The 17446-nt window shown below is 32.5% G+C and overlaps 1 protein-coding gene across 1 annotated transcript in view; it reads right to left on the reverse strand.

The window, feature by feature from the left end:
* Positions 1–17446, reverse strand: part of trio (trio Rho guanine nucleotide exchange factor) — a 246535-nt gene that overhangs the window by 81511 nt on the left and 147578 nt on the right. Inside the window, exon 27 of the mRNA XM_077445260.1 lies at positions 13102–13363. Within this exon, the coding sequence (XP_077301386.1) occupies positions 13102–13363 (262 nt within the window). The remainder of the gene's footprint in view (positions 1–13101; positions 13364–17446) is intronic.

Consider the following 17446-nt stretch of genomic DNA (forward strand, 5'->3'; position numbering starts at 1 on the left):
GCGCCACGGGGGCGGAGTCGCGCTGGGGGACAGGGTGGAGGGGGGGGGGGGGGGCGCAGGTGCCGGGGGCGCCCCGGGGGCCAACTCCCGGGGCCAAGGTCGCCATTGGTATTGATCTGCACGCGTGTGAGTCTGTGCGTGTGCGGCCCCCCGTTTGAAATCACCTGATGATGGATGTGAGGATACAAGAATTAAAATCGCCACCACCGCTGTTACTATCCTTTCGCTGTAAGGCAGAGGTGGAGTGGCCACGTGTAAACGCAGGTGTATATATGTATGTATTTACTGGTGTATGCGTATGTTCATATGAACGGAGAATGCGATTTTCAATGGCTCATTCAGTTCCACGTAAAAGGGTTGACACCACAAAACATCACGACATACATATGTACATTGTACATATTATGGAGGGTGATTCTTCTCATTAAAATGGCAACAAAATTAACGTTACAAAATTTTATATCACAATTTGATTTTATATTGTCGGAGAAATAATTGTCGTGTGAAGTTAAGGAAATCGAACGTTTTTTGTACTAAAATGTGAATTATAAGTATTCGTTTCCAACTTTTATATAATTTTTTTAATTCAATCAAGTTTTATCTCTTGAAGATCATATCTATAATAAACTAACTGCATTGCAATAAATCGCCAATCGCAATAAATTCCGTCGAAATTGATTTTCACATCTAAAAATGCAGAATACTTCTACTACCCTCAAATTATTTCATTGTAGCTACATACATACAATGTAGTTTAACCCTTTGAATGCTGACCAACGCCGATCGGCATTTTGCCAACAACTCCATGGGCCTGAAAAACGCCGATGAGCGTTGTATTTTGAGCTTGTACAAACTAAACAAGAATACTACCCGCTAAGCCTTTACAGGTAGCATTGAAAAAAAAGTGCATTGAACATTGAGCGTGGCGGGCTTTCAACAGAAAAGACGTCAACACTCAAGTGTTAAAAAATGAAGGCCAAGAGATAAGATAAATAAAAGTAGAAGATAAATACGTTTATTCGCTTTGTATGTATCCACATAGTATATATCTTACATATAAAACACTAAAGTTTGTTCGTATGTTTGTTCCTATGTACATATATATTTGTATGTATATATGTTTGTAACTATGTATTTTTCGTCAATTTAATTAATAGTCGACAGTCTATTGCTCTGACGTCATCGAACAAATAATTCAATTTTTTCCGATTCAAAGGATTCGAATTTTCCGGGAGCTTCGCCCCCCAGGAGGCGCAGACGCCGAGGGCAGAGCCCTAGGGGGTGTACATATATTTTTTTATAAGAGACTTACTATATATGTTTGTTTGTTCGTGATAGTCAATTTAATAAAAAAAACAAATTTGTATTCAAATAAATGTATATAAAATAAAACTATTCAAATAAATTTAATAAAATGTTTACTATTATATTAGTCATGTTTAAGCGGTTTATATTACAAATACCGAGCGAAGCCGGGTAATAAAGCTAGTGTGAAATATAAAACACTACAGAAGTTTGGGGCATGATGTTGAATGTAAGAATTCCAAAATCACCGATATTTTTCACTAACGGTATTACCAAAGAGAAATTCTCCACTACCGGTAGTACCCGTTTCTATGGGAATTGATTTATTTAAGGAAGTTGTGCAATAAAATTTAATTATTAAACAATAAAATAGTAATTAATAATTAACTGTGGGTTAATCACCAATTATTTCCTTAATTACAAAATAATGCGGAGTCCTTCTACACCACAATTACCGATCAGCGAGTGTCAAAAATTTAATTTTAGCTTGCTCCTTGCTTTGAAGAATTATTGTGTGGAAGGGATGGTTTTAAATATTATATACATATGTATGTTGTATTCAAATAATTATCACGTGACAAAAATTGGTTTCCAAAAAAATCGGACGACGACGAAGCTTCTCATTGTTAACAGTCAGTTGTAAATCAGTTATGAATCTAGAAATAATTTTATGTATAAGTACGATATTTGGATCTTTGATTCTAAATTTATAATACACTTAGCGGCTTCTTTAAAAAGCAGGTCAAAAAGGATGTCGAGTGTTTCACTCGACATCCTTTTTCACTCATTTTTCGACTAATCCATATAAACAAGCCGACACTTTTTTCGAAATTCAAAACATAGTTTATAATATTAGTAAACATAGTTTAAAAAAATTGTTGCATCATCATTTTTCTCATTTATACAAATGCTAAATGCATTTTATTTTATTTTTTTAATTCATTCATTTATTCATTCAATTAGTTTTAGAAATCATATTTTTTCTTTTATTTTCTTATATTAATATTGTGTTTTTTTGTTTTATTGTTCTATGTATTATTATTATGTATGTTTTATATGTATATTATTATTGTTCAATGGTCCTTGCGGCCGTATATAAAATAAAATAAATAAAACTAAACAACTCAACTAACATAAAATTTAAATGACTATATTTCGGCAATACCGGTAGTACCTACGAAAGGTTGAGTTTCATTATAAACTGTTAGAACAGGATTCGATAATACGGATATTGGAATCCCTAGACTTGAATGGTACATATGTATGTACATATAGTTACCTAACGTGTTTATTAATTTGGTAAAAAAATAAAACCAAATAAATGCGTAAACATTTTTATACACAATTTTTTTAATGTATGTACATACATAAACATATAAGATTTTCCTATTGAATATTAATTTTTATACTGACTTCGAGGTAAAATATGCATGGAAAAAAACGACTACGGAATACATGTGACAAAATTCGCATAAAAGAGACGAACAGATGCGAAAAACACGTATCTATAGTTCCGTGGCTTGGATCTCTTATGCGAACAATGGCATATAGGTGACACGCGTGTCAAATTTGGCACGTGAGAAACTTTTGGTAGCAAAATTCAATGTAGGCATCTATAGAATTCTTAAAAAGATATCGCTTGAATAGCAAATTTGCCGCATTTCTCCTTAGTTGGAAATTTTCGTATTCTACGTATTTGCCTCGACATGTCGATATGATCAATTACAATTTTATTAATAATATTGTAACCTTGATCGAAACTGATTCTACACATTGAAACAATCTACTGCGATTCTTAATTGCATACAACTAATCCAATCGTATAAAAAGTCTGGAAATATACATCAAAAGTATGATAAACGTAAAAAAATAATTACGCAATGAATGATAATCGCCATAATCAAGACTGTTGTTAGAATTTTCAAGTTCAATACCAAGAACAAAGCAAACAAAGTAAGTGAGAGGCTTCTGAAACTTTCCACAGATATAATTAATACGTACACGTGTAACACATAATTACGTTCCAGCGTGCAATGAAATTTAAATCGAATCATCAGATCATACACGGTCGCGAGGACATCGTAATTTTACCAGACCCAACGTTAAATCAAATATTCATCTAAAACCCTAGCCGAAAATCATGCCGGAGATGGAGTTTACGAGGAGCACATACGACACATCCAATTTATTCCGAAGTATGTTTGTGTGTAGATTTACACGTAGAAAATAGTTTTTTTTAAAACGTGATACATTTGATATTGACCTTATGTTTACATTGTAGATTTGTAATGCCTGAAATAGATCTTTTCAGCTGCAAATGAATCAACGCTATCTCGAAAATTGAGAACAAGGTCAACTCTCTGAATTTTTTGCAGCGTCTTTCATATATGCATATAGTATTATATATGTACGTTACAGTATATAAAAATATTTTAATATATACATATATAGGTATGTATGTACATATTTGTTTCCAATGGAGGGTACGAATATAACAAGCTCTGGCTAGTAAGTCTTGTTCAATTGTCAATACAAAAAATCATACGATGTTTTTATATTGTATTATCTTTTTTTAGAAAGATCCTTCCTTCCCAGAAATGTTAAAAAAAGGTTTTCATAAAAGAAAGAAACTCAATAAAAACTAACAAATACAAAAAATAAAAATATACATTATGTCACGTTTAAAAAGCAAACGGTACACATTTGTCAAGAAGATTGTTTTAAATAAAAAATATATAAAAGGATATATTTTTTAAATAAATGGATTTCAAAAAAAAAGTCGGCATCGATATAATATCTTAACAATAAATAATTATACACTAAAGGAGCAAACATACAGAAAGGTATGCGGCACCTAGATTTTTACTTTATCTATGTACGTAGTAACAATAGATTATGCGGCACCTAGTTTTGTGATCATGCGAAAATTCGAACTCGAGATTTTGACTGATTCGAACTCAGAATCGATCACTGATCACGTTTTCATGATCTAGAAAAAATGTGTGTGTGTGTGTGTGTGTGTGTGTGTGTGTGTGTGTGTGTGTGTGTGTGTGTGTGTGTGTCTGTGTGGGTGTGTATTTTTTTTAATAGTTTTTATAGACCGGGTAATACAGCTAGTATTACATTAAAAACAAGTGCAACTACACACATGTGTATAGTAAATAGTTCAATTAATCGAACTCGAAAAATATACTTCCAGGTGAACGTATCGTAGAGCCGTAGCGGAAAATTCACGAGCGATATACATAAATTCAGCACCTCAGCAAGGGTTAATCGAGCCCCGAGCAATGAACGGAGGTGAAAATTGAAAATGACGTTACCTATATACACACACACACATGTATATATGTATATATAGTACATACTTTATTATTGTTATTAAAAACGCTAGAATAAAACAAAAATTGAACATTTAAAGTAGAAAAGAAAAGAAAGGAGCCGCCTTAAAACGAAGTTCGAAATTTGTGTTCAACGGACGAAAACGCGAGAGCGAACGAACGACGGTAATTGTTTTCGTCCGACTGACTGCGAAATGATTTATCCGACAAAGTTTTCCGCGGGAGAATTAAATTTGCGAAACATTTCGCAGGCGCCTGGAAAACTTAAGTTTCATCTCTTCTAGTCTAGTATAAAAATAAAATAAAAAAACACAAAAACTGTAAAGCTTTCGTCGTCGGGATTACCCATCGACCGACCGACATAGGGCTAGAAGTCTCACGAGAAGGGAAGAAGTAGGGGGGAGGAAGAAGGGCGCAGCCTCATCGCGGTCAATTCAATCAAGTGGATATCGACAGCATAGACGGTTATTGCTGATAAGCAGCTTGGATATGTGTGTAATAGGTATGTATATGTACTTCCAGTATAATATAGGTATGTTACAAGTGATGTTGGGATAGATTAGAATGTAATCTATTCGGAAACAATAAAAAATATTTACTCTTGATGGAAAACTCATCGGATGAAATGCAAAAGTGGTCGCAGACTGTTGCATACTGGAAATAATAGGCATTCGAGAGCATCGTACAATAACTGCTCCATATATACGATACGTCAGTACCAAAAAATGTATTATACAAATGCGGATAAAATTCAACTGTAGCACATTCTTAAGTAAATTAATTTACATATCAATACCAAAAGTTGCCATTGCAGCTTGCATTAAAAGTATTCCATATTTGCTAACGACATTAAGCTTTTTGGTCCTGCCATGCCACTGATATTGGTTCTAACATTTTACAAAACGACCTTGATTATCATTACATGGTCAAAATTTTGGTTACTGAATATGCCTTCCGAATGTGCACAAATCACTTTATGATATATAAGATAAAAAAGAAAGAATCTTTCCACTTTGGAAACGAGAAGAATTAGAGTGAAGTAACCTTAACAATTGTCCTATGACATTTTACGTTTAACAATAACACTTATCTGAGAGGTCATATCTCAGTCATCTCTCAGTCTCTAAAAATATATTAACTTCAAAATAATAAGAGAATCCTTATTTTCAAATAAAGTGGTTAAAATTTGCAATAGTCTATAATAGTAACACCTACTATATAAATACATAGTCTTGCCATAAGTTCTGTTAAAAATATATTTTATCACAGAACAAAAACCAATAGACATATTGACATAAAACAAATTAAAAACATAAACTTATACACGTAATATAATACTTAAAATTTTTCGAAATGTCCAGCCTATTTTCTATAAATCCCCTTAACGTGATCGGCCACGCGTCTATAAAATTACGACCCACTTCCGTCGACTGCTTTGTTCAAAATCATCTTAAACGACTCTAAAAAGCTATGACGTATAGAGCATGCTATGTTCTCCAGATCTGAATATAATTTATAATCCAGGGGATTAAGGTTGGGTCTCCCAGAGGGTCATTCTGCCATACTGATAAACGCCCGTAAGCTCGCCGTCAACAACAATTTTTCTGTTTTCTGGATTTTTTAGCTTCTGCCGAATTCTGTTGTAATATACAACGCTTATTATTCAATAAGATTATATTGATGAGCTTCATAACGCATTCGAAGACATTTTAATAAACAAAAACCGAAGTTTTAATCCTTTTTCGCAAAAATGCAGTTTTTTCTTCCCTTCTCGGGGCACCCCCCAAAAAAAAGAAGCATATGTTCGCTGCTGTCGGACGACTACCTGAGAAGTTTCCTGGGTACTTTATTTATCTTCTATCTTAAAAAAGAAATCGTTATAAAACAAAAAAAAAATCGTAGTTCCCAAGTACCGTAATGACTAATGAGTCATTACTAATGACGTATGCTTTTTTAATTTTATGAGTCTCATCATCGTTAAGGATGTCGTAAACGGACGACTTGTGCGTCTTTTAATAGCACTAAGCCTATGGTTAATTTTTACTATCACAGAACTTATTATCATTGCTCATCCCAATTTTGTGCCATGATTTCACGTTTTCGGAGGAGTTTTCTTCAAATTCGCTCTTGGACTACATGAATTGGATTCGACGATGAAACTGTTCTTGGCTGGCCATTTCTTTCAGTGTTTAATAATGAGTTGGATATGGTGAATCTTTTAATCGTTCGATACACGAACATTCTCGAAAGCTTAAGCTTTTTCAGCGTGTTGAATATTTAGCCTGCCCTCTTCAAAATCTCTATATGAATCTAATCTAGATATGTACCTTTACCAAAAGGAGTAAAAAAAATATTGTTGGTATTTAATATTTACGAGCAAAACGATCGCTAACCTTTGTAACCATTATACTTCAATGTTTGTAACAGAACTTATGGCACGGCTATGTATAATAATATAATAGTAATATACTAGTAACTTCTGGTAACTTAAACCCTTTAAAAAATAAACTTGATGATTTCCTTAAAATAAATGGGTTTTCCTTTTTTTAATTTATCTTTTATATTTTCTCATATTTATTTTATTAAATTCTATTTTGAGCTATTTATATTTATTTTCGGTTTTATTTGTTTTTGATTTTGATCTGAAATTCGTTAAATACCTACGTAGTATGTATACATATGTACATATATGTACGTAAATATAACTTAATAATTACATAAACACATCGTACAGACATATAAAAGGAAGTGCGGAAACTTTCGTTAATCTCCTCAGACAGTTACTGATAATTAAATATTATATATGGGTAATAAAATAAATAAATTTATAAAAAATCAGTCGAATTTCCAGTCAATATCTATTATACTGAAATTATGACCAGTCAACATATCGAAATAATCAACCGTTGGATAATTAAATTCTCATCATACTGATGGATATTAAAATCCAAGATATGAATGCTCGTCTGTTGAAGAGTTTAAAACGAGATCCAATTTGGCATTTCTAACGATCGGAATTATCGAGCCTGATACAACCCGAATACGGATTCGGGTACGTACACGGGTACGGGATGTGAATGGCGTCTGCGAAACCAAAAACCATTTAAAATCGTCAACGACCACTGGTGATATCAATAAAACGAGTACTGTTAAATTGGGGCAAACGGACCGCCCCTAAAGTTGTGTGACACCCCCAGAAGTGTAACCTTCAGCCAATTGTGTTTTTGCGGCAAATCCCACATACACAGATAATATGCCCACCATTCGACAGTTTAAGAACAATTAATCTGAACATATCGACCGGTTTAGTTACTGAGCAGGATTAGATGGGTTTTATCAATATAAATGAAGAAATAAAAGCCATTTTGAATTATTCTAACAGGCTTTAAATACATATATGTATGTAATTTAGGAAGTCTCACTTTTTATTGTAACCCTTAGATATTATATAATATATAAGTAATAAAAATGTAAGGCAGTACGTTTGTCACAAGTTTACATACAAATACGTGTAGTACATATGTATATGTACATACAGTCACGAAAATGGAAAGTGGAACAAGGAGATAATGCGTAAAATTTCAGCTTTAAATGTTTAAAACCAACACCCAAAGTCGTTAAATAGTAGATTATATCGTAGTGCACTATTTAAAGAAGAGAAGTGTTATATAAAAATTATATAACAGAAAGGGGGCGAGACAAGTTTTATGGCTGATTGGTTTTAACGACGGTGTGTCGATGTCGCGCAAGAATGATATTTGGGATTAAAAAAACAGTTTACATGTACATTTTTCATTTTATTTCGATCATATAAACTATTTACAAATTAATAAAAAATAAATTAATATTTGGTTGCGGCTCCTTTTGCTTTTATCAAAGCTTTTATTCTACTAGGCATGGAATCTATCAAAACTCTCAGAATTTCATCGTTTATCTTTACAGCAGCGATTTAAAACTGCTGTAGAGATAAGAAGAGATCTCTCCAGTGAATTTTCGATCAAAATATGTGGCCAAATTATAAAAAATCGACTTCGAGAAGCAGGACTTTACGCTCGGAGACCTGCGAAAAAACCACTTTTAACGATAAAAATGATGCTGACTCGATTAGAATGGGCAAAAAGGCATGAAAATTGGATGTCATTGGATTGGCGACGAGTCATGTTTTCGGATGAATCCATATTTAACCTGATCAGCTCTGATGGATATCAATATGTTCGACGCAAAGTTGGAGAAAAATACAAACAAAATTGCACCCAGAAAATAGCGAAGCATCCTCCAAGTCAAATGGTCTGGGGATGCTTTTCTTATTCTAGAATTGGTCGCATGAAGTTTGTCCAAGGATTTGTCAACGGAATAATGTATAAAAAATTTTTGGAAGAAAGTTTCATTCCATCGATGGAAAACCACCTTTCACATTTTGATGATGTTATTTTTCAAGATGACTCCGCGCTTTGTCATAGAGCTAAAACGGTAATTATCATTATTTTTTAATGCTGTTGAATGTCATTAATAAGATTTCGAGCAAAAAACTGAAGTATTTTCATGAATTTTCTGCAGGTACGGGATTATTTGCAGAAATTGGGAGTTTTCACACTAACATGGCCAGGAAATAGGCCCGATTTGAACCCGATAGAAAACCTCTGGATGGCCATTAAGTGCCGAATTAATAACATCACATGTGTACACTCATTAAAGGAAATAATAGAAAAAGTGTGGTACGATGAATTCTCGATTGAAATTCTGAGAGTTTTGATAGATTCCATGTATGTAAAATAAAAGTTGTGATAAAAGCAAAAGGAGCCGCAACCAAATATTAATTTATTTTTTATTAATTTGTAAATAGTTTATATGACTGAAATAAAATGAAAAATGTACATTTAAACTGTTATTTTAATCCCAAATATCATTCTTGCGCGACATCGACACACCGTCGTTAAAACCAATCAGCCATAAAACTTGTCTCGCCCCCTTTCTGCAATATATTTTTAACACTTCTCTTTTTTAAATAGTGCACTATGATATTATCTACTATTTTAACGACTTTGTGTGTTGGTTTTAAACATTTAAAGCTGAAATTTTACGAATAATCTCCTTGTTCCACTTTCCATTTTCGTGACTGTATATCCATTATTGCTCTCTATTCGATCCGAGTGAGTGAAACAATGCAAGTGTACACAATATCGGTACATGCATATGAACAAAGAAGTCTCGTCAGTTGTATGTATGTAGAAACTACATTGTACGACGATTACATATATATCCGCCATTTGCAAATTTCTACGATACAAATCAATATCAACGGGTCGTCGAACTTTCGATGTACATATGTAGTGTAGTATATAGTACGAGGTGCATTTGAGCGAAGATTTTCAAATTGGATAACTTCCGTCGGTATTTACTCGATTCAAATAAATTCTTCTGGCGGGTAAACGAAAAGCGACTAACGAGCTCGCGAACTCGGGTTATCCGAAACTGAAACGAGATTTTTAAAAAAATGAACCCTCGCCTTTAATTAACGCGAATTTGAAACGCTTGTTTGCGCGAAATAAAATATGCAGTGTGAACGTACCCGCTTACACCCGACAGAAAGAATTTTTTTTATACATACATACATACTACAATGCTTTCATCTAGTGAATTCGTTTTCCTTCCCCTGAAGTCTCCATAAATCATTGACTACTTCGTATACCTATATACATTTTTCAATGTACCTACATATAATAATTGTTTCGGTAGAATTTTTAATAAGCCTATGTAAAGTGAAAACATTGTGTATATATGTATGTATATACCTATATATATATATATATATATATATATATATATATATATATATATATATATATATATATATATATATATATATATATATATATATATATATATATATATACATACATACATACATATATGAGCAAAGGAAATAAAGAGACGTATGAAATTAGAATGGAATAGATTTGAAAGACGATTAAAAATATAAAATGCCACTGTGCCTGAAGAAAAACATCTTCTTTTTGTCTTGCTGACATATATATATGTAGGTGCGAAATTTAGACATTGAAAAAAAAAGAGTGCTTTGATTGAATGATGAAAAGGCGTACTCGTAAAGATAGGTATGTAACGAAGAGGGAAGATCAGACACAAATTCTTTGTTAGAGGAATACTGGTAGTATTTGTAAAATATGTTTAGATACATTCGATATTAACGCTTTTAATCCGATGCAATTTTGCGAGGTACATGCGAAGAATCCTAAGGCCTTTTTTATGGAAAATGTATGCTATGTATGTAAGTACATATGGTATGTATGGAAAACTGTATGCTTAGCATAATGAATAGAGGGTTAGCAGTTTAGCAAAGGTGGTTGATATAATGGTGATAGTAAAGAAATTTAAATTGCAATAGGCGAGTCACGTAGCTTAGAAGAACGAACGATAGATGGATGAAAGAAGTGCTCGAATGGTTCCCGATAGAATGTAAAAGGGCACAAAGAAAGTCGCAGGGGAGTTGGGTGAATGAAACCAGAAAACTGTGTGGGATGAGATGGATGAGAGTTGCCCAAAACAGAGAGGAATTGAAGCATATTCGAGAGGCCTTTATCTAGTAGTGGTTGCCGAATGGCTGTGAATTATGATATCAATTTACGTTTGATTTCGTATTTGCAAATATTCCAATTGATATAATATTTTATATACGTCTAGCGTTCTTGAGAGATTTTCATCGCACTTGTGTATGTATGTATGTACTTACACAGATGGTAATATATGTATGTATGTTTGTAATATGTATTGTATATACTTAAAAATATCACAGAAGGTAATATTATATGTATATAATATATGTATGTAATATGTATTGTATATTAGCATGAACTTAATATTTAATAAAAAATAAAGTACAAAAAAAAGTAAACGAAATTATGATTTCCAAGGCTTCGCAGATCCCACGTCGTCTTATCACAACCTCTTATCCTTCCATCTTTTAGGCGTACACTCTACATACATATGTGCCACTCCATCCATTTAATAAAATCCCCTAAGAAAACATGCGAATATATTAAAATAATATTTAGAGAATGGTGGGAGACAATTCTGAATAAGTACACAAAACATTAAAATTTAATAAATATAAAAAAAATATACAGAAAATGTTTCGAAAGCAACCTAAGCCCTTGTTTCATAACAGAAATAAATTGGTTCAAATCCGGAAAAGGGGCGGGATAAATAAATACTTATTCGTAATGTACGTATTGAAAAGTAATCATTTGTATTATTTATATTAAATTCAATATTATTTTGTTTTATTATTTACGAACATGCTAATGGATTGTTCACATACATGTATGTAAAGGTAAAAGTTTAACTTCATATGTAATTTGGTCGAATAACAAAAAATAGTATATTAATTTATTAGAAAAAGTTCACAAGATATTCTGTCGGTTTCTCTATTATAAAATGTATGGAAACTACCCTTGGTTATATCCAAGCAAATTTATTTGGGGAATGATGGGCTTAGTCATTCTCGAATCTCGTCATCGTATTTTTATTATTACGACACTTCCTTTCTTCCTTGTTATTCGTGGAAAAATTTATAATCCACCAATTCTTGGCGAATTCACTTTCTATGCACCCGAAAATTATTTTAGAATACGTAAGCATGTTCTGTTTTCACCAATTATAGCGAAAACTAACATTAACCATGAAGCTGTTTTTTGTCATATAAATATGTCATGTGATAAAACCACATATTTTCACTACATTTTTCTATCGCTATTGTTTTCTTTAAATGTTAATTTTTAAATTATAAGATTTATATTATATGTTTTATATCATATGATTTACTTAAATGGGTTTTTATCTGTGCAAATAAATAAATATGTATGTACAAACGGTCATATCTATCAGAAATCTTTCAGGAAAAAATTATTAATAAATCATTCATTATTAACATTCTCATAGTAAATAATTAGAAATGATTTCATTATCTTAGAACAGACTTAGAATAAAAATATATGTATGTATTCGTTCAAAAAACATACATACGTTCACATTTCTAAACGATTATCATAAACTAGAATGGTAAAAAGATTTTATAGCCCATTATTAAAAATTGATTATTTGAAAAGTATCGAAGAGAGATCATAACTGAATGCATATTCAAAAATGGTAACACACCAAGAAAAGAAAAATATCATTCATGATGATTTTCACGCTTTTAAGCTACATACATACATATGTAACTAATCAACAATTATCGCATATTTTGTGCGTGGAACTCTCTAGATTTCCGCAACTATGTATGTTTATCTTCGTAATCGATTTACCTTCAAATGAACTAATACACGATATCATTATTCACGAGGTCCGTTTATTGTACAAATAAAACATACGGCAACGAGTGCTGACCGACACGGAAAATCGTCTCGGCTGAATTTTCCGCTCAAAGGGAAAAGTCACTGACCTGGATTGTGTTCTGGTGGTTTTCTAGACGGCGATGTATGGTGAGGTTTGAGCACAGCCAGTGGCACGTATCCATCTCGCGGAGACGATGCATCGTCGCAGGTGCGGACGAAGCACCAGTCGGATCCGCGGGCCGAAGCCCCTGCAGCAGCCGCTGCCTCCGCCCCCAGCATCTCCACCTGCTGGCCCTTCACCACGGGCAAATCTCCCTTGCCCAAGCCGCCGAAGTCGGATACTACCCATGTCGCATCTGCGCCAACCACCTGCAACAAATATATGCATCTATTAATTACCTGGGCCTCGGAACTACCAACTCAAAGCCCAATCCATTTCATTTGGCTAGTTCTACCAAGCATACCTTACATATATATATATATATATATATATATATATATATATATATATATATATATATATATATATATATATATATATATATATATATATATATATATATATATATATATATATATATATATATATATATATATATGTAAGGTAATATTACATATTAATATCACGCCAGCCAAAATGTTTGAGGTAATATTACACAGATACATTTTTAATCACTTTCAAAGTATGCTCATTGATCAGCAGCATGGCTTTCGTCCGGCCAGATCAGCCATTACCAACTTGTTATGTTTCTCTAATGACATAACCAGCACTTTGGATTGTAATAATTAAATGGATGTAATATATACTGATTTTGAGAAGGCGTTTGATAAAGTTGATCATAAAATTTTGGTTAGTAAATTAAGTTTTATTGGATTTACTTATAATCTTGTTGGTCTTTTTATTTCTTATTTACAGGATCGACGTCAATTCGTTAAGTTTGGGAGTTGCTTTTCTTATGAGTATGTTGCCACTTCTGGGATTCCCCAAGGATCAAATCTTGGCCCTTTATTATTCCTAATATTTATCAACGATATTCAATCTTCTATTCACCATTCTAAATTTTTATTATATGCGGATGACTTAAAAATCTATAAGAGAATAATTGATTTACCTGACGCTCTTTATTTGCAAGAGGATTTGAATTCTATTTATGAATGGGCTAATGTTAATAAACTTCCCTTCAATATCCTAAAGTGTCGGGTCATTTCTTACTCTCGTTCTCGTTCTCCTATTAAATATCCGTATAAATTTCATGATTCTCTTCTTCAGAGAGAATTATTTATATCTGATCTGGGAATAGTCTTCGAAAATAGTTGGAGTTTCAACATTCACATTGAGAATATCTGTGATAGGGCAACAAAAATCCTTGGATTCGTAATCCGTAATTCGTCCGAACTAGGGGTCACTGCCATTCGTCTCTTATATTGTACATTAGTTCGCAGTGTGCTCGAGTTTGGCTCCATTATATGGTCTCCCTATCTACTTCGTTACTCTCTAATGTTGGAACGAGTCCAAAGGAAATTCCTTAGATTTTTATATCTGAAGACATTTGGATTTTATCCATATCTGTTCCCTAGTGCCTTTGTCTTGGGATCTTTGGGTTTCAACTCCCTGGCAAAGAGAAGAGATTTATTTCTTGGGAAACATTTCGTAAAATTACTTAGAGGAGAGATTCACAATCCCACTATCCTGGAGAAACTAAAATTCTGGGCCCCGGAAAATCGTAGAGTTTTAAGAAAACATGATATATTTTTACCAATTAGGGCTAAATCAAACGTGCTCATGAACTCCCCCCTCTCGAGAGCTGTTCGACTCCTTAACTTACTGGCACATTACTTGGACCTATTCGATGCCAGTTATGTTGAGTTGGTGGAACACATCCTAAATAGCACGATATAAATTTTTCAATCTTATTTCTTTGTTTTTATTTTGTGTACATATTTTTTACTTGATTTTTATTATTTTTTTATGATGTTTTTTTTTTTATTTATGATTTTTATTATTTTCTTATGTTTTTTTTTATTTATGATTTTTATTATTTTTTTTATGATGTTTTTTTTGTAATTTTTATGATTTTTATTATTTGTATTAAAATCACATTGACGCTTTGGGGCAACCTGTCAAGTCTCTGTGGTATTGATTTTTTAAAATAAAATAAAATAAAATAAAATAAAATATATATATATATATATATATATATATATATATATATATATATATATATATATATATATATATATATATATATATATATAATATCGCTATTCTGTGTGTCTGTCTGAGACAACGCTCGCCGTACTATATAATAGTCGTTTCGATTCGACATACATATGTATGTACGTCACAGCTAAACCAATTCCAAAACGTATATACGAATACAATAACAAAAGAAAAAAAGTTCTATATATACTATTTGCTACCAATGTTTCCTCTTGGCAGAGAATTAACCGCCATCTATTGAAAATTTATTTGATTAATTAATTAATTTTTCTATTTGTGTTTTATATTGTTTACATTTTTATTTTATATTGTAAGTAAAAGGTAAGTAGTTTTTACCTTTTTTCATATTAAACAATTAAATATATATGTTAAATTAAATATATTTAAAAGGTATTTGAAATTGTACAGAAGTATAGTAAGTATTGTATAAGGCATATACAAACACATCCACAGAGACATCTGGATGCAGAATTTATACAAACCAGCTAAAATCGAGATGGTGAATAACTAGAATTTTTGCTAGAGAGCTGTCAATTTATTGGAATCGTTTCATTGAAATCAGTTAAGTTGGCAAACTCTGATAGGAAACGATCGACTTTGGAGTCACATATGCAAAGTCTGGCCGGCAGGACACATCAGTGACCTTGCTAACTCGTGACCACACGATTGAAAGCATTACATGCTAACCATGGTTCACAGAGATTTTTCGGCAGACAAATCTCTTGAAAAGACATCGAGAGACAAATCTTGCAACATCACATCCTTTCACCCGGGCCACACCGCGCAATTTTGTCGGTCGACAAGTTGCACGACCAGACAAAATGTATGTAAATGTGAGCGTCAAAGAAATTGACGGGTGTGGCCCGGCCCTTAGAGCGTAGTGGTCTACAAGATCTAACTATTTAAGGCATTATTTTAAATATAAAAAATAAAAACGCATATAAAAAAAGTTTTTTAAAAACATACCTCTTCCTTCTATACATAATTTGTATTATATATAAAATTATTATTTTGAATAAAAATGTCAATAATTTTATTTTACTACCGCCATCTATGTATAAATTTAATGCCTACGAGACGTCACCGAGATTAAAAATTTTCGGACTTGTTTCGCTTCTTTAACGATATTTTATCTCTATCGTAATGGCGGAGGATCCATTTACTTGTATTGATGATCAAAATGAGCAATATGGCAAAGTATGAAAACGATCGGATAAGAGGCAAACTTTTTCCTGAATTATAATCGTAAGTGAAACGTAAAGGATGTATGTAAAAATAAATCGGACGGAATATAAAAATGATAATTTTTAATAAATCAATTGCTTGTTCCTCGTTTCAATTGCTTATTTCTTAGATTTTATTTTTAACTAGTAGTATTTTATCAAGAACTGCACGAAATAAACTACTTACATATATTCATACTATACAGAATCTCTCGTTTTCAGCACGTTCATACGGCAAAATCGGCTTACATATACATACATTACAGAACGCGACGACACGGCGCAAAATTGCCTGCGTCGTATCGTCCAATCAATATTATTACATTTTCACAATATATGACGTTTCCGAAAATACATATTCACATACACATGGCAGCACCTTCGTTAGTACGGATGCATTCGCCACTATGACGTAACGAATATTTCCACAGAAGAAAACCGACGCTGCTTGATACGTTTCTGCTATTTCGAATACACCACGTATACATTACGGAACATTTTCCCATTGTATGTAGAATGTACTAGTGAATAGTTTTCGTTTAAATATAAACGAACCTTAAAACGTCAACGGATGACATTTTTACGCTTTGATTAGCATAGGTGTATAATTTTTTCTATGCATGAATCATTAAACTAGTTAAGAGGATGTCTTTTTTACAGAAAACTCGAAATGTTCATCGTATCGGTCACAAATACCTGAAAACATTCCTGAAATAGCGCACACGTCCACGCACCGGACAAATTGCTTATTAGTAGTATTCCATTAATAGGCTAACAATAGCCACTGATGTGATTGTACTCGCGTGCATACAAAGTATATGTCCGTTCAGCCTGCCAATGACATATGCATCAAAGTGAAACGCGTGTTTCAAAATTATACAAATATATTTTCAATAAAAATTTTTAATTGTTTTATATCACCACTCGTTCTGTTAAAAAAAGCATATTACATATGTAGTACATAATCGAACAGCTCAATGCTTTGTTTTTTTTTCACATATGTATAAT

The sequence above is a fragment of the Arctopsyche grandis genome, chromosome 2 (genome assembly GCF_051622035.1).
Source record: "Arctopsyche grandis isolate Sample6627 chromosome 2, ASM5162203v2, whole genome shotgun sequence".
NCBI classification, from domain to species: Eukaryota; Metazoa; Arthropoda; class Insecta; order Trichoptera; family Hydropsychidae; genus Arctopsyche; species Arctopsyche grandis.